The 19,943-nt window shown below is 36.5% G+C and overlaps 1 protein-coding gene across 3 annotated transcripts in view; it reads left to right on the top strand.

Moving 5' to 3' along the window:
• cindr (CIN85 and CD2AP related) overlaps positions 1-19,190 on the top strand; it is a 69,903-nt gene extending 50,713 nt beyond the window's left edge. For all 3 annotated transcript variants that reach the window (XM_083123964.1, XM_083123963.1, XM_083123962.1), the window contains 2 exons: positions 8,136-8,554; positions 13,935-19,190. In XM_083123964.1, the coding sequence (XP_082980090.1) occupies positions 8,136-8,554; positions 13,935-14,075 (560 nt within the window). In that variant the 3' untranslated portion in view covers positions 14,076-19,190. The remainder of the gene's footprint in view (positions 1-8,135; positions 8,555-13,934) is intronic.
• Positions 19,191-19,943: the final 753 nt, after the last annotated feature.

Here is a 19,943-nt window from a genome sequence, read left to right as displayed (position 1 = left end):
GGGCTCGATGAAATTGGCAAATGGGAGAGAGAATGTACAGCATGTGATGTTCCTCTTCCCCCTCTTCACAAAGGCTATGGACACACACACCAGCAAAGGGAAAGGAAGGCCTTATGTTGGGCCTCAAATTAAAGAACATCAGCAAAATCCAAAGTTTGAAGCATGTTTTAACAGACAAAGAAAAAATAGCTTGAATATATTATATGCAATACAATATGCAATAATTTTCTTATATTTTTATAAAATAAGTACTATGTAACAATTATGTTTGCAAATATTGTCACATATCACATTTATACATTTTAAACATACTATACTAGTAATAGGGAAAGGATGATTAAATTATTCCATAAGTTAACTCGGTAATCACCTTAATATTTTAAGAATATTAGAAAAAAAAATAATATCACGATTACTCGTAAACTAAACCTCGACAGAGAAAATGTAAATTCAGATTCGAAATCAGCACAAAATTTGCAATAGGATTCATAACTTTTCCTCCAGAAAAAGGAGAAACTTTTTTTTTCTTTGTAGAACAGTGTTATCCATGTTAATTTTCCAAGAGTTCATGTGTGTTGGCATGGTGCAAAGCACAGGGGAGCATACTTCATGTGTGTTCGTTTCGTAAGGAATGTATTAGTATATTATTTTAAATTTTACTAACTTAAGTAGGTTAATGCAATCTACTAAGTTGCTACATTAAGACTATTTCAGAAATTTTGTCATACCCTTGATACGCTTTAAGAACAGAAATAACTCAAGTTGCATTTTCTATTATTGTTTCATAGAAAGTTACAAAATTTAGATTATATGCAATTTGATATAATTTGCAATGCATCACGTGAAGTTTAATCATTACTAATAGACATAAGTAAAGCACAAGAAGAATTGTAGACACATTAAACACAGTTTGATTGATTGGACACTACTAATATGCCCAACTCTATCAATATGTATTCTGCAAAGGAATCTGTGTAATCTTCTGCTGACATAATGTTGTTAATGGTCTGTGTTAAATGCTCACTGATGATGTGTATCAGTTTTGGAGTGAAGGAAGTTTCAATAAAACAAGCACTTTGGTTTTCTGCAGGAAATTTGCCCTTGTTGTGTTGGCAACACTGATTGACTGTCATTTGTTAACAAAAGTATGCCATTTTCAAATCTTGCGTTGGCACTTGTCTTCTCTTTTGTCACCTGATTTAATTGTTTCTAATTACTTCCTGTGTGGAGCACCTGAAAAGCAAAGTGTTTGCAAGTCAGCCACAGACCACTGAGGAGCTAAAAATAATATCCATATGGAAATCAACAGTACCATTCCTATTTTGTTGTGATTGATCTTCTCGGGCTGTTGAGTTCACCTGCCACACACAATATTGAAAACATGAAAGTGACTCCTGTTCTTTCACAAATGGGAGTGTGGGAATCTCTGTTCCGCAACACTCCACCCTTACCGGGCCGTTTCTGGCAGTAAAAAACTAAATAAACAACTAATTAGGCTCGTTAGTCCTGGGTTCCCATCCCGTTCCTCACCAGAGCGCTCGGAACCAAAGAATCAATCACAGGCAAGAACTTACTGAATTAATGTTGCAGGCTGATTGCTGAAACTCACAGAAATGGGCTTTATACATTTATTTACAATTTAACAAAACAAGACTCGGATTCTTCCAATAATTCTCTAATTTACATTATTTACATTCCTCAAACTTGAACCCCAAGGCAGAACTGCCAAGTGGAAGCTAAGCATCGGTAGAACTGCCTCGGGATGCTTTTTCTCATGGGAGGCTACTGGAGCCCGAAGATCGCTCTCCCTTCTGCTATCCAGTTCCTAAACACACACTCTCTATCCTCTGACAGAGTCCATATTTATACTTCCTCCCACGTTGCATGGGGGAGGGCTGAAAGTTCAAACCTTATTGGCTCTTATAAGCTACACAGAACCATGGAAGAATCCCAAGCATACAGAATCATACACAAACACACAAAAGAAACAAAAAACAAATACTGTTTGTAACAGTATTATACTCCCCTCACCGACAAAAAAAGGGCTTACCCAGGTAAGTCTGTGAGTCCAATGCCCTGGTGAGGATTGCCTGAAATTAAAAGTAACACTAACACCGTCCACTTCACTTCACTCACTTTACACTTTCTGGAATATGTCTCCGAATGTTCATCACTGCATCCGGTGATCTCTGGAACCGGTGACATCCTAATTCATCATTGTGAAGTCTATTTCCAAGTGTGGGCTGTTTGACATCCATGGCAAGGATGTCCTCTTCCAGGTGCTTCTTTCTTGTGAGGTTCTGGGATCGAACCTCTTCCCATCCACTCTTAGGGTAGGAGTAATATCCAGCACGTGAATTCGCGGCACTTCTCTGCTTAATTACTACAGAAAGTGCAAACACTCGCGAGTAAATATGTGCCTCCGAATAAAAAGAAACTTTTTACTAATGGAGATTTCTATTAGAACTGTCCCTTTAAAGAAACTATTTTCTAAGGGATTCGGCAAAGGAGATAAGACTGGTTTGTTATGGTCTACCCAGCTGTTTCCCCCGAAACTCCATGGGGTGTGTCTGGGTCAGCTGACCATTCTTCTCGGTGCCTTTTGTTTCCACCAGAAACCGTACGTCACGCTTCGGGCATCTTTTCACCTGGTTGTTCACTGCGAATGCTATCAAATCTAAGTTTTCTGACCATTTTCTGTTTTTCCGTGCAAAACTTGGTTATCGCACTCTTTACTGTCTTAGTTGCTGCTTCTGCGAGATCTGTGCAGTTGATAGTCTTGAGAACTTGACGAAACAGGCAGCTACGAAACACACTTTGATTATCACTGGTAAATATCGATGGAAAGCCGTAAAGATGACAATATTTCAATAAAGCGTTGGAAATTGTCCTAGCTGTCACTGTAGTCAAAGGTGCCAAGAATGTGTCTCGTGAAAGAATCTTCAATGAGAAATACGTAGCGATAACGCCCCCTAGAACTGGTCGGAAATGGTCCAAACAAATCTCCGTACAATTTCACTCCTGGGCGTGGTTGATTGCGACTTCTCATGAATCCCATCCTTTTAGAAGAATCTGGATTGTATCTCAAACAGGTGTAGCATGATCTGCAGTAATCTCTAACATCAGAGTAAACATTTTTCCACGTAAACTGTTCCAAAATCTTGAACAGAGTCTTAGCTGCCCCTGGATGTGAGGCGTGAACTTCGTCATGGGATATTCGCAGCACTTCCTATTTCAATAAATCTGGTGTCCAAATCTTTTGCTGCTGTCCAAACACAGGAAACATCCCCTTCCCTTCTTCTATGTTTCTGTAGAGAATCCCATCTTCATCCAGGTAAGAAGTGCTCAGATGAAAATCAAAAACTTTCTTGTTCAATTTCTCATCCAATTGAACTTCCTTTCCCTTAAGGCACGCAATTAACAAAGACAAATATGGGTCTTTCTGTTGCTCTCTTGCCCATAATCGCTTATCTTCCAAGTTGATATTGGTGGTTGTTATTTCGTTTACTTCCAACTTCTTTGCATTAGGTTCTATTGCTGATTGAGTGAAATTGTTGATTTCGCCACGAGGCTCAGGTGTTATATCACCAAGGAGTTCAACAGAAGCAGTGTCAGGATTGTCCCTCAAAAGATGTTTAAAGAAAACAGAGCAATACAATTCTTCATCTTCGCTGTTCCGTCCATCATCATCCGAATTAGATAGTGCCATTACATCTTCCTTAATGTCAACTAAGGTTACTTTCTCTCGTTCCGTTCCCTGCGCAGCCGAAGTACCGGGACTCGAACCAGAGTCCACTCTTACCAGGTAAGTAGGCTTCTTTCTCTTCCTCTTTTCCTGGAACTTACTGAATTTCTCATTCACATCCTTCTCGAATTCGTGGTGATATTTATATCCACCATCCGGGCATTCAAAACAGAGATATCCTTCATCCTTCAGGTCGCTAATAGGAATATGATCTTCTTTTTCTTTCCTCCCCGATAACCTTTTCTTTTTCCTGACTTTTTCGGCTCTGGGGGTTTGCAACACTTCTTTGTCACGGTTCTCTTCTACGTGAATGACAGTGGAACACAGGAGGTTACTAGTTTTCTTCTCTTTCTTCCCAATTGTGTCAAAAGGAATAATATCATCCCTTTTATTCAGAAAAGCCCAACCGTTCAACGTGGGTGCAATTAAAATCTTTGCCCTCACCATAAAACTTCTACCAGCGATCAGGTAATTCTGGAGATTCTCCAAAACAAAGAATTTCTCTCGGACCCGTTGACCATAGAAAGTTACATTGAAAAAGACGTGTCCCACAGTAGTGGTTTTCCCTTCAGCTAACTGTACATTCAACTTGCTATGGCATAATTTCACCCCCTTTTCTTCCAATTTCCGAAATAAAGACAAGCTCATGCAGGATATATTAGCGCCGGTATCCATATACATAGGGATCTGAATTCCATTTATTTCTCCAAAAATGAAAGGTTTCTGAATTTTACTATTTGACATCTTTACTTTTGTCGAATTACAGACGCGTCTCACTGTCGTGCCCTGTCCATGACGTTCTTTTGACTGAAACATTATCTTTCTTTGCAACTCTGTGGAAACTTGCCAGATGTGCAGTTGATTGACAAACGTAACACTTACGTTCTTTGCCAGACATTCTTGGGTGGTCAGTAGTCGCTTTTGTCTCCCTCGAAACAGCAGGGGGTTTCCTTCCCTAACCTAGAATATTTCGCAGGGTCCAGAACACATAACAGATCCTCCCCTGCGGCACTACTCACCCCTCTAACGGCCACCAGTCCCTCGGACTTACGAGGTGTGGCGCCTCTCAAGGCAAAGTTGATGATTTCCTGTTCAGTCTCATACTGACGAAACGTATAGTTTTCCAACATCTCTCCCTGTAGCTTCAAAGCATACACGTGAAGATCTTTCATGCTGTTAAAATTCTCACATCTTAATCTCTCACGATACACAGGGTTACATTTATGCCGAATAAAATTAACCTTCTCTTCGACTGTAGCGGTGGATTTTGTCCTCTCGAACCATCTATCTACCTTGCGAATATAGACTGCCAATGACTCGCTCTTTAGCTGAAAGCGAGAATCCAAGAATTGCTCTAATTCTCGTTCGTGATCCAACCCATGAAAATTCTTGAGCAACAAATCCCTGAATTGCACATATCCTTCAAACGGGCTTTCAAAATGAAAGAACTCCTTCGCCTGTCCTTTTAACGCTAACGGAAGGTGATAAAGCAATAATTCCTCTTCATTTATGAGAAATTATTATTATTTATGAGGATCCCTGTATGCATCCAGTTCATCCAAAAAGCTATAAACTTCCATCCCTTTTGTTTCCCCATTAAAAGTCTGTAACTGTAGTCTTAATGTCGTCTGGAAGAATCCTCAGCCTGTTTGTTACTGTAGCATTGTCTTCTGTACCCATTGTTGGCGTCGAACTTGTTTCCCCAATAGCGGACGACAACGTAGAGTGAGCCCTTGTCAGCCAGCAGCCGTTATTCAGTTTCCCTTTCTTTGCCTGTGTCCTTTCACACAAAAAATCCAAGGATGAGACCCCAATAATTCTCTGTTCCGCAACACTCCACCCTTACCGGGCCGCCTCTGGCAGGGAAAACCCAAATAAACAACTAATTAGGCTTGTTAGTCCTGGGTTCCCATCCCGTTCCTCACCAGAGCGCTCGGAACCAAAGAATCAATCACAGGCAAGAACTTACTGAATTAATGTTGCAGGGTGATTGCTGAAACTCGCAGAAATGGGCTTTATACATTTATTTACAATTTAACAAAACAAGGCTCGGATTCTTCCAATAATTCTCTAATTTACATTATTTACATTCCTCTAACTTGAGCCCCACTACAGAACTGCCAAGTGGAAGCTAAGCATCGGCAGAACTGCCTCGGGATGCTTTTTCTCATGGGAGGCTACTGGAGCCCGAAGATCGCTCTCCCTTCTGCTATCCAGTTCCTAAACACACTCTCTCTGTCCTCTGACAGAGTCCATATTTATACTTCCTCCCACGTCGCATGGGGGAGGGCTGAAAGTTCAAACCTTATTGGCTCTTTTAAACTACACAGAACCATGGAAGAAACCCAAGCATCCAGAATCATACACAAACACACAAAAGAAACAAAAAACAAATACTGTTTGTAACAGTATTATATACTTGTGTTTGTACTGTTTCTTGCTTTATTGAAACACACTTTACTTCTCACCACTTGACTTGAACATAAGGCATGATCAGGTGAAAGACACAACCCACTACTTGAAAAAACAGGAGAGATTCCAAGTTCTGCTGCAATACTTTGCTTCTTTGCTGTTTGAATAGTTATTTTAAACCACAAAGTTGCTGAAGTTTCATGTTTAATTTTTTTTTCAGTGTTGATTGGTATTGCATGTAAATTGCTGCTGCACACTTCTTATTGTTAATTGTTAAATGCCATTAACCACTGTTTTGTATATTTTAGCTCTTGTCTTGGTGCTTTTTTGCAGTTTTAATTTTAATGAATTTGTAATATTTCTTGCATGATGAAATTTTTGTATTTAGGATTAAGTTGCAAATTCTAGAAATAAGAATAATTGGACTTCATAACAGGCCCGTAGCCAGGCAGGGGTGGTGGGGGGCTGACCCCCCCCCCTGACACTGCCGCCAGCCCCCTTGACATTAGGTAAAATTATTTCGTATTCTAATTTGTTTGAGGTGAAGAGTGAAAATGTAGACAGAATATATTATTTTGTTCCCAACTTTGTTCGTTCATCTTGTTTATGAACAGAAGTCTAAGCAGCGGCAAGTGTTTAGAAGATTCTAGACTTTAGAAAGTTCTTCATGGGGAGCCTTCTTTATCTGTACCTTTCCTGCCCCTGTTGCAACCTCTCGTTTGACAGAAATCTGTGACTTTGACGTCATCCTCATTCCTTCCACATCTGCGTCAAATGTTAACAGCTCCGAAGTTTTGGGAACTCAAGGGAGTTTTATTGCTTCGGCTGGGGGTGGAATGTACGATAAGCACTATGATTGAAGTGAATATTGTACATTTTAACATGTATGATATAAATATCTGTATCATCAAAAATAGTACGGAGTGGGTACTAAGGGATGGTGTCAGTAGCAATCATTAACACTTAGAGATGTTTTCGGCATCCCTGATGGCGCAGTGGTAGCATCCTCACCTTGTAATCAAGGGGTCCAGGGTTCGATACCCGGTGGAGGCACATAGTGGTTCGGATATCCACTTTAAACTGTAGGTCCAGTCCCGATTAGCCTTACTGTGCATAAAGTGGACTTAAAATACCAACTCAATCCAATTCAAGAGATGTTTTAGAAGATATAGAAAAAAAACTAGTATTTGTATGATATTTCTACGTTTTATATCTTAAATGAACTTATGACCCCCGACACACATAATTTACCTTCATTTAATACTGTTAAACTTTTGAAAAATGGACTTTGTTTACCAAACCACAATTCCCTAATAACCCGTGAGCCCCCACCCCTGGATATCAGTTCTAGCTACGGGCCTGCTTCATAAGTTAAGAAATTGAACAACTTTAAATGTTACATCTCTGCGATTGATAAATAATGGTTTCTCCTTGATGATACAAACACTTAGTGCTGAATGAAGGTGACGACGTTGGGTTTGAAGATACAAGTTGTATATTTGTGGCTTTGAAATCAAGAACTGAAGAAGAACTGATATCCTGAAATGTAACCTAAAGCAGTGTTTGTAAATTTTATAGTGTCGAGTTGAGGGCTGGAAAATTGAATTTATCAGGTTTGCATGGCAAAAACTGCTTTACAGTGAATATAACAAAACAAAATACTTTTTTTTATTGTTTTTCTTGCAGGAGGGTATAATTTTAGATTATTATTTTACTACTGATGTAGTCACTATGTAAAGAATCTTTATTTATGATAAATGATGTAAATATTTTACATTTTTTAAATATTTTGGCATATACCGTATTGATTTTACACCAGACTTTACATTCTTGTTGTTATTTATGAGCTGAAAACTGCATGGAATAGTGTTTAAAATATACCTGCCAGAGATATCAATAAAACAAAGTAACTGAAATTCTTATTTATCATAGATCGTGGTGTCACAAGGTATACAATGATACTTTTTTTTCCTTTCAGTACGATCCAAGCCACGAACAACCAATATCACACCAAATGCTGGAACTGCGCCTGTTGCTGGACAACGCACAACTTACGCCAAAGTTGCTCCAGTAATTCCACAACAGACATCTGCATCCACTGCACCTTCCACCACGCAAGAAACAATGGATGCACCAGTCTCCTCAGTCCGAGCATCTCTGATAACACCAATGCACCCTCCCTCAGCACAATCAGCTCCACGTCTCCACAGTCAGGTTCAGTTGCGGAACTCCGGAGGCATTTCTGGACAGCAAGGGACGAGGCCAGTCTCTGTACCATCCCCTTCAAGCAACACGACTACAAGTAGTTCTGACAAGCAGGTTGAGCAACTGCCGGAACTCGGGGGAGGCTCGTCTGGCATTGTTACGATTGAAATGTACAATGATTTGTTACAGAAGGTAAGGTTTTTCTCATTGATAACTCACTAAATTATGAAATAAGCATATTTCTATGGAATTTTATGCTTCAAATGCCTGTAGGATGATTCATAACTTGAATGAAGATCTAGTTAATTAATGTTCAGACTGATATAACTACAGTAGAGTCTTGATAATCAGATATTACATAATTATAGGCAAAACAAAAACAAAAAACAACTAAAAACTTTAAAAATATATTTTGGTGTGTTGGAGGTGGCAGTACGCTACGTAGAATAACACCCAGATCAGCACCTACCAATTTACAATAGCAGGCCAAGTAAAACGTGGAATATTGGTCACGAGACAGGTTCCTCTGAATAGAACACCGCCAAATTCTTTGAGTTTCAAGATCATAAGTAATAATAGGGTATCTTAACCTAGTCTAAACATATCACCTTCATAGAATTAATAATTATAACAGAACAGGTATATATTTAAAATTTCACCTCACAAATAAAATATAAACAACTAAAAATTAGGGATGTGCCGATATGAAATTTTGGCCGATACCGATACAGTACCGATATAAAATTTACCGATACCGATAACCGATATTCTACCGATCCGATATAAAATTAGAAATGGTCTTTGAAGACCCTGAAATTTTCATTGATCTTCGTAATAAATGTGTGTTTCGAGCTGAATGCAATGCAAAAGAAGTTGAATATTTAGACATTTACTTTTTCAGAAAGTAGGGTATGGAGATTATCCATAAAAATTACAACAAAATGGCAGAATTTTGGACTAAATTATAAGATATTTATTGATATATCGGATCGGTAAAATAACCGGTAATTTTACCGATAAACCGATACACCGATATGGCTATATTGGCCGATACCGATAGAGTACCGATTAATCGGTCCCATCCCTACTAAAAATTAATTATTACTACAGTTAAGCCAATCAACTCTCCATTTATGCCACCTCGTCTTAACCACGGGAACTGGCACGACTTTGGCTGGACAACATTATTTAAAATCAAAATCCTGTAATCTAAATTACATTAAACCAATAACCTGTTGCAATCCCTTCCTCTGCAAACATACCCTCTAGTGTTATTTACATTCTTCGTGTTATTAAAGTATAAGTAAGTCTCCATGCATGTTTCATTTGTACCAGAGGGAAACACAAATACGCAAAACCACACACCCAGGAACTTCGAGCAGCAAAGGAAGTTCATAAGTAATACTCTGACATGGTGCACATCTACACACCTATCTTATCCACATAGGCAAGACACAGCATCATCCTATTGAATAATATTCTTCAGTGTCAGTATGTTTGTATGACTTTGAAGAGGGCAAGAATTCGGTAAATACATAGTGTAGACCTTTGTGAATTTTCTCCATCAATTTAAATGATGAATAAAACGTTCGTTAGAACACCACAGTGGGCACATAACAAATGAGGAATAAATTTAAACTTCAATAAATAAACTAGCAAAGAAATTGCTTATTTTCAAGATTCCACGCATGTGTTAAATCTCTCTTAAATTATCGTCCTGTGGTAAGGACAAAATTTTACCATCATATTTACTCAGTTTGCACTTTCTAATAAATGTATCACTTTCGAAATAAAGGGTACAAGATCATGTCAATTACAAAGTTAACTTCATTAACATTAACAACAAAGGTCAACAACCTTTACATGCATTTTAAAACTTTTGTATTTTGGCTTTCATCTGCAAAAATTGTGGTCCTCTACAATTAACCAAGTTTAAACTACATAGGTAGATTGATAAATCTAAATTTTTGTCAATTTTCTTGCGACATGCAGTACTGTTTGACCAGCGATCCGAGAGCTCCAGTTGGCAAAGTGCCAAGAAAAAGGGGAAGTTGGTGATAGGAAGGCAGGCGGGAGAATGCCGCTCGCAGTTGCACGTTGAACAGTGTTACCAATCTGCGAGGATGCTTATTCACCAGAACATAAGTAACGAAAAAACCGAGGGACATGCACAACCATGCCGTTTGTCCTTCTTACAATTTAAATAGAAGGATAGTAGGGTAAAGAATTGCAGTTTCACTTATAGGGGCATCGTTAGAATGGGGGTCGGGGGTCGCGCCCTCTCCAAGATTTTGGCAAGAAATAAAACAAAAAGAAGAAAATGTCATTTCAACAAAATAAACACATGACGCAAGTGAAATGTTCGTAAAGATGATGTGCAACACATAAGCATACGGAAAAACAGAAACATTTGAATGACGTTGTGCAGAAAATTATGTGAAAGTACTTCAATCGTCTAAGTCATCCGAATCGGAAGCTGACTCATCACTGTCATTTAAATTGATCACCAGAGACTCGCAGACTTCTTCGATTATTCCGTCTCTGTCCCAATAGATATTTTCCAATGAAGACATGAGAGCTGTGTTTCTTCCACTTTTCAACTGTGACACTGTTAATCCCCTGTTCAGAGTACATCAACAGATTTGACATATTTGTGTCACCAGTTACGTTGCGATCACGAATAAATCTTTTCACATCTGCCCACACATATTCAATGGCATTAATATCACAATGATAAGGAGGTAACCTTAAAGCAACGTATCCATGTTCTTGGAGTATCATGTCGAATTTGAATATTTTCCTTGCAGGTGCGTTTCTTCTCACCAGATCTAATAGCTCAACTTGGCACATTTGGGGACAATGCACGATCCTATTTGCAACGAGCTAATCTGAAATTGCTTGCTTAGTATTGGAAGCTGTTGGAACCGTGTTCACTACGATAGAGTGGTAAGGGGCATTGTCTATAACAACAACAATTTATGGTGATCATGCAATAATTAACACATATTATTGTGGCTAAAATGAAACTATATGTGCGAAATACATAATTTTTGGTTGACTTTCAGTTTTCAGGGGGGTGTCCCCCCTTGCTCCCCCCTTCCGGATGCCCATAGTGGTGGCTCGAAGCCAGATACGGGTCCAGTCGGCTTCCTCTGGGGTTGGGTCAAAGATGCCAAACTGGCGCTACGTTCAAGACTTCAGCCATTGCAAAGACGCCTCTCCATGGCCAGAGCACTTCCAATATCTTGTGTCAATATTCTCCGGTTGGCAACATTGCTCTCTTTCCCCACGTGACACTCGCACTGCTCGCGTTTCAGAGAAGTGGCTCTGCAAACTCCCCCAATTTACGACTGGACTCTTCTACTTCGGTCATGCGCAGAAAACTCGAGAGCTCTCGGATCGCTGGTCAAACAGTACATGACGATTTTCGGAACACCACGTAGTTTTACGTAATGGGAGGAGGAAAAAAAACCTCGTTGCAAAAATGGTAAATTATTACAGGTTCACTTTAGTCTAGTATTGTATCATTAGTTCATACCTAAGTTTTGGTGAAATACCATTTCCTTCCTTTGATTTGTGATTTGTATGCAGTCCTTGACATGCTCTATCCTTCCAACGTTGATTGTTGCAGGAAACTGGTATTTATCCAATTTTGATCATGCCGTTTCCTCATAGAAGTAAAAACAGCTCACCTGACGTATACCATTAGTGTCCAAAACGTACTTGCATTGGTAATTAAAATGCAGGTCTTTTGGTTGTTCACTTTGGTCCCAAGTTCAAGCAGCACTTCACATTATCAACCAAAATTGCCAAGTATGTATCGTATCCATGTCAAAAAGGAAGTGGAAAGTTCCACTTTACATTGCCCGTAACCGTTACATAACTACGTGTAGTTGAAAGCTGGATGAAGTGATTCACTCTTGAAAAGGCATAATTTTTGGTATCAGCACCTGTTCTCACCAGATGGCATCTTTAGCAGTGATGATTCAGGAATGGTGCTGCCATCTATTGGTTTTCGAAACACTATGTCCAACAACTCACTCACAAATTCAGAATGCATATGCATAGATCATCGTGATGAAATTGTAATGATTTTCTTACAAGTTTATGTTCTCAAAAATAAATGATAATAAGAAAATCATTACATCACTAATATTAATCGGTATTTTGAATGAAAAAAAGATTTAATTTTGCAATTTTCAAGCATCACTATCGGTGGGAATTGTTGAGAGTATCTGTATTGGTTGCAAGTGGTCTTAGCTCAGCCCAAATTGCATTGCATATATATGAAAAAAGAGAACAGGAGCAAAATATCAACAGTTTTTCTGAAGCCATGGTGTAAATAGCATAGCATGCATATCGGCATAGCTGTCTTTACTATTTATTCCAGCTGGATTTTGAAGTATCACTTTAACAAGCGGGTCATTCCACACCATTTAAACGAGGTCATGTCACCCACCAACTCCGATTTCGATGAAATTTGGTATACACCCTTCCTTTATGGTTGGAAGAAACACCCTAATTTTTTTTTCACTATCTCAAACCTTTTTTGTTTTACATTAGATGTGGTGAAAAAAGGTATGGAACATAAAATATAGCCTGAAATGTACTGAAAACAATGTTTTTTACCCCAGATTTCTATATTTTTTCTTAGCTGAGTTATCATAATTATCGCAACTGTCTGCATAGGCCAAAAATGTTGCAAGTCATGAAACAAAAATGGCCGCCATTTTCAAACGAAATCTAGTTTTAGAAAAATAATGCCTGTTTTGAACTACCCTTGTACAGGGGTTACAACGACAAACAATTATTATTTGTTTTTAAATGTTCGAGTGACCAGTGCTGGACCATTTCGTACGGATTGACCCTGAAATTTTATGCAATGTTCAAAAAACGTAAAATTTTTATTAGGAGGAATAAAAAAACAAAAAAAAATTGTGTAGAGAAAGAGCATGTCTTTCCAATGATTTTCAACATGATAAAAATTCGGATTTTCGTAACCTAGTTTTTCCACCACAAAAATTAGGCTACAAGTCCATTATTAGTCTTTTTATAGGCATTTGTAAGCTTTTTTGAGTGCTGATGTATTTTTTTCTGAAATCCTCATTATTTCTTTGAACTTTGTGTAAAATTTCAAAGAGATCTGATTATTGGTTAAGGAGAAATAAATAAAATGTAAGCAAGGGTATTTTGTGTCGAGAGTCTAAAAGAGTGACAGACAACGCTGATTTAATGACATTTCAAAGTGCTGTAAAATGAAAACCATTTGAGATAGATTGAAAATTTTAGGGTGTTTCTTTCAACCATAAAGGAAGGGTGTATACCAAATTTCATCGAAATCGGAGTTGGTGGGTGTGAAAATCTTAGTTTTTTGCGTTGATTTGATGTGGAATGACCCACTATCAAGTGAGTCACTTGGACGAGGGAGTGTTAAACTGTTAACAGTAAAATTTCTCACACGTAACAATTGGCTTTTTTTTTCATCAGATAAGGAAATATGTGTGTGGCCATGCATAAAAGTGCATAGCTTCTGCAGACATTTTTAAAATATTAATCATTATCCATTTTACAGTTTCAAGTGCTTAAACAAGACATGGAGAATCAGAAAGAAACTTTGCAAACCGTAATTAAGATGCTAAATGAGGAGAAGGAAAGACGTCTAACAATGGAACATGATCTAGAGAGGTTACGAGATTTAATGACGCAAGTATAGAAGGGTATTTGTGGTTTAGTTATTGTTATTACTAGTATTATGTTTACTTTGTGATTTTTCAAGTGAAAGTGTATTTTTTCGTGTTTTTTGTGTAACTTGAAAGACTTGTACAGTTATAATCATGTATATAGCATTTAATCTAGTCTTTTATAAGGAAAATATGAAATAAAATCTTGTTACATTATATACATTCCATCCAGTCAAATTTCCACTGGCCGTGTTTGTATATAAGATGCTGGTGTGAATTATTTTGCTGATCGGATTCATCGTATTTGTAGGTTCATTATTTAAATGCCTGTTTACATAAATTAACGTCATGTACAGGAAAATGGGAACCTCTCATTCCAGAGGTGATGTAATGCATATTTCAAATTCAGACCTGGATTAGAACAAATTTCAAATTATTTTCCCACTGCCAATTCTACAGTAGTGTGTATATACTGCAGTAAAATGGCTCATTCCATTTGACACTGACGAATGTACATATATACATATTAGAAAAATAAAAGTGCTCTCAGTTGTAGGGTATTGGTCATATTGTTGTCGATTGTACATAAGCAACTAATAAAATGACTAATCTGTATAGAATATGTACTGCACAAAGAATATTTTTTTGACTTTTGATTTGATGTTACCAAGCACTACTTTCTGTATATGTGCAATTGTTTATTCTGTATTTGTTTAATTAGGGTACTAATTTTGTGTGAATGTAAGTACGAAGGGTTAAAACTGATCAGAAACAGCATGATCGAGAATGTCAAGTATGTGATAAGCTAGTATTTCATTTGTGAGTATTCGGTGTTGGCTTAATGATTTATCATGTAAATGTTAACCTCCTGTTCAATTTTTCATTTGGGTCTTGTAACAGTATACTTACATGCATGCAATTATGGCATCAACATTGGGTAATGACCATGATAAAGTGTCCTTCAGTTCACTCCACGGTAGCTTCTTGAAATTCTTGCCTGTGCTTGTATATATTCTTGACATTCATTGTGCTGTTTTTGGCCTGATTTTGAAGTGAGTCTCTATGACCAGAATGAATTTGTTCCGTATTAGTTGTTTATGCATTCATTTGGTTATTTTCTTGCATTTAATTTAGAATATTCATGTGACTTGAGGTGATTATTATTATTGTTTTAATGCTTTGAGTTAATACATACAATAATTTCCCACTCACAAAGCATTACAATTGAATTCGATTGTTACTACCACAATTTCTATATTTCAGCTTCTGAAATAAAGGTCTGAAGAATTGAGAACGAGACCTCCTGCAGCTACACCCAATTAATGGTTATTCTGGTTAAATTCTATGCTTTGGAGTGATTGTTACATATTAAACTGTCATTAAAACTGAAACTACATACCCATCCATACCCATTAACTAATAAGTTAAAAACAATTTTGATGGTGCTCAAGAAATCTGGATGAACTGATAAAAAGTTTACCAATAACAAATGTAATACCAATCGGATATAAAAATACAACTGTTACATGAAGAACATGATGGTTCATTAGTCTCCTTGATTAAGGTTTGTAACCAGGTGTCTTCAATAAGTTTTGCTTTGAAAAAGAAACTTGCTGGTAATTTCACCAATAAAATCAATACACTTATATGCCTATATTGGCTGTAAATAACTAATTTACATCTGTGCAATATGGCATAATTTGGTCACATTCAGATGGACACATTTCTATTTTCAAAATTAACTAGATTTGAGCAGGAAATTAAACAGTTCGTATTCTTTTCTGCACAATAATAATAATAATAATATATAAATTCTTGAAGATGGAGTTATTATCTAAATCCAGAAGTATTATGGAAATGTTTTTGTGAGTAGGAAATGGTTGTAAATTAATAACATAACTAGATGGGAAAGTTATAAAATGAATTCATGTTTAAATGCTTTTTTTTATCATTTAAACTTAATATATTGTGTTAACATTTGCTTGATTGTTACTTATTTTTGAACTGACAAATTGCAATGTGGTATCAAACTAATTGAACTTACATAATGTTTTTTGTTGTAATTTTTTGTGTGTTTTAGTGTAAACCGAATCTTTGATTTCATAATTGTGGAACTTGTATTTCAGCACTCAGATTATATTAAGCATGCTACTCAAAGCAATTTCAACAACTGACATTTATATCTACAGTAACTTTTCAAAAATTAGTAGCAGATTTTACTGGATGTGTCAAGATTGAGTTGTAAGAATTATTTCAGGAAAAATAACAAATGAATCTTGTTTAAGAAAAATTGGAAAATATTTAGTATTTGAGTTCATACTTGAACAAAATATAATTAATTCAGTCATTGTCTTAGCTACAATATTCCAGTTGCAAATTTCATCTCATACCCACACACTTATTTTCAAGCAAGCCCTGTACTTTTGTTTCTTGATCATCCACTTGTCAAGTACTGACAAACAATTATGGGAAATATATCATTCCATTCCAGCCTACTCAAAATACAATTTTTAGGAATTCGTTTATCATAAGCTTGACTACGTGTAATACATAATTCAATATGCAATAATACAAACACATGTTAAGGTTGTGAAATTGCTTTCAAATCAAATTGAACTTAAATATTTTTTTGTCTGATTCAAATTGGCCAAAACTGATGCTGAGAAATTTTGTGTGTGTGATAAGTTTGCTTCGAGAATTTTGTATGTGACTTCTTTTTGGTTAAAATTTGCTATCAGTAGTTTATGTACTCAAACAGACTGTTGGCTGTGCTTTTATATATTCTTAGCATTCATTGAATGAAGGACCAGATATTGCATAAATTAAATTATTAGATTTTAATATGAATGAAGCAGTGATATAATGAATTGAGATAAGAGACTGTCTTTGAAATGTTTTGAGTAGCTTTTTTTTAAAAGAAAAACATTAATTTTTTGCACATATATTTTTATTGTCGTAATGAATAGCAAGCACTCAGCATGCAAGAGAAAGAAAATTGTGCTTTGGAGCTCAATGTGACTTTTGTTTTAAATAAATTGTATTTTTGAATGAACTGTTCCATGTGTAAGATAGAATTGAAAAGTACTGCGTAATTTTGAATAGCTTTGCATTGTGCAAAATGTAGGAGTAAGACACCATTGCATAATAGTTGCACATCAACTTACCTTTCATCGTGACATGATTTTTTAATAACCAGTGTGAAGTGTATTTATGACTTCCATGATAATTACAGTTAAGGTTATGAATGCTTCTAAGGGCCATGAGCAAGTAAATGATAATATATGATTGGAGTAATGTAATATTTAACAAGACAATAATTTTGTATATATGAGGAATTTTTCAACTGGTATTCAATTATTATTTTTTTCTGTTCATGATGCAGTAAAATTCTTTGTGTCCAAATTCTATTTCATGTTACACTTTTTTTTATTTCACAAGACAAGATTATTGTCTATGTACACACACACACACGCGCACGCACGTACGCAAACAAACTTGTTACATGCATGCTTCAATACCTGGATCTTGCATCTGTTTCAGCTATGACTTATTGTGTCTCATTTGGAAGACCCATGATGACATTCTAAATTCTAAAACGAAAATATTTCTGCTTAGAAATGTTCGTAGGGTATTATGGAGAACTTTGTGCAGGTTCCTTTGTAATATATGCATGCAAATAACAACTCTGCAACCTCATAAGGAATCCATAGCAAAAATATCAATTTTGTCTTCTCTACAAAACTCTTGACAGTAACTGTAGCCAATCCACTTATAAGACAAACCTGCCATGTGGCAAAAACCTTAGAAGTGCATATTTGGTCATATTTATCTCTAATAGATAATTTACAATATGTTACTATGTAGCATATTTCATTGTAATTAATAGGGCATACATAGAACCATTGTAAATATTCTGCATATGCTTTAAATATAATACAACTCCACGACAAAGATTATTCTGTAATTAATTTATACTGAGAATATTTTTTATATCTTGTAACACACATTTCAGATTTTGACTATTTTCGATTTTGACAATGCCCCTGCACCACATCTTTTCTAAGCATATACATTCTCTGCTTGTGTATCAAGAAAAGCGAGGGAGTACATTTTTTTACTAAATTTGTATCATAGCAACAACATTATTAATGTACTGGGATGCCAATATTTTCACATGTCACCATGTCATTTAGTTTTTCATTGCCCCATCCCCCTCCAGACCTAACTGTTTTACTGTGCTATAAGCCTGTCTTGTATTACAGTATTTGTTCACAATAGTAATTTAAATTTAAGCAGTCATGTTTCTGATAGAATTGCACACTGTTTAACCTACAGTTCAGTAATTCTGCATTCAGAAGAAAGTGTCAGAAGGATACTATACAGAGTGGACCAGAAGTCATCATTCCATAATGGGCCTCCCTCGATGATATAGTGGTAATGTAATCAAGGGGCCCTGGGTTCTATACCTGGTAGAAGTGCATAATGGTTTGGATCCCATTTTAAACTACACCCAGTCCTGATTAGCTTATCTGTGCATAAAGTGGACTTAAGAACTCAAAATCAGACAGACATCGTTCCATAATTAATTTTTTATTACATGCAGGCTTTATTCTTTCCTTAAATTGTCTGTAGGGACAAGCACAAGAAAAATGTGTTACCAGTAGCTGGTATTGAAGTCCTAGAGTGTCAGAAGAGTTGATGCACATTGAATATACATCCAGCAATTTTATGCTGAATGGTAAACTAAGGAAATGGGTGATAGGACAAACATAATGAACTTGTTTCCTCTGGTTTTCGAGAACTTTATGCTGGCCATCTCTTTTCTCTATTTATTTGCAATAATAATGATTATAAACAAAACCTTGACATGTAAACACATTCCACAAAATAATGATGATAAATAAATTGTTATGCTATGATGATTATCACAGCCTCATGTTGGAAACAGTGTTGTCATTTTTCATACACTTTTGGTGCAAATGCCTGTGTTCTTTCACTCTGTGGCAGAAATTTTTAGGTATGATTGCTCATTCAATTTGCTTCAACAAAAGGCTGTCTATTTAAAACTTTACTTTATCAAGTTCCACCAGGTTCAATACTCCTAGGAAGGCTCATACTGGTTTCGATCCCTCTTTAAAACTGTAGGTCCAATCCCAATTAGTCTATCTGTGCATAAACTGGACTAAAAACAATAACTCTAAATTCTATCAAATTCTTTATCAAATATTCAATACTCTTTGGTAGGGACTTCAACTTGATTACATTTGTGATAACACTACAAAATCCTTATTGTTAGTGGATAATTATATAATACAATAATACGCCAAGCACATTTTTTTGTGCATAGTAAATCATAAGATAATGCAAACTTTATCATCTCTGTGATGTTTTTTTTTACTTTCTCAATTTCTCTTTTTTTTTCACATACACTTTTTTACACTTTACTTTAGATGAAATGCACCATGCCATGAAGGTGTATAAGGGTGTGGAGTTAGGGCCCCACACCTTCTTGATCACTGCCGAAGATGGGGGTGATGTGATGAGCACCATGCCCCGTCCACCTTTACCCCCCAGAGTTCCCTCCAGGTACCTACTTTATATGATGCTGGGTGGGCAATGGAGCTGCTTGAACAGGTGGAAAAAAAATCTCGGTTCTCCCCCTCCAGGGATTGAACCTGGGTCTCTCGCATGGTAGTCAGATGCCCTAACAACTGAGCTACCATGGCTTTATTTTGACAAAAAATAATGCATTTCGTTCTCGCACGCTTTGATAAATGACTCGCCTAGAGTACAAAATATGATACACACAATATTAACAACCTCTAGTGTTGCTAGATATCCTTATTTTCCTTGCATAATTGTAATCTAAAGTGTAACATACATCATTGGTATTTTGACTT

This window comes from Lepisma saccharinum, chromosome 6, assembly GCF_977018435.1.
Source record: "Lepisma saccharinum chromosome 6, izLepSacc3.1, whole genome shotgun sequence".
Classification (NCBI taxonomy): domain Eukaryota; kingdom Metazoa; phylum Arthropoda; class Insecta; order Zygentoma; family Lepismatidae; genus Lepisma; species Lepisma saccharinum.
The sequence above is the reverse complement of the archived record's forward strand: the minus strand, read 5'-3'. Positions and strand labels throughout refer to the sequence as shown.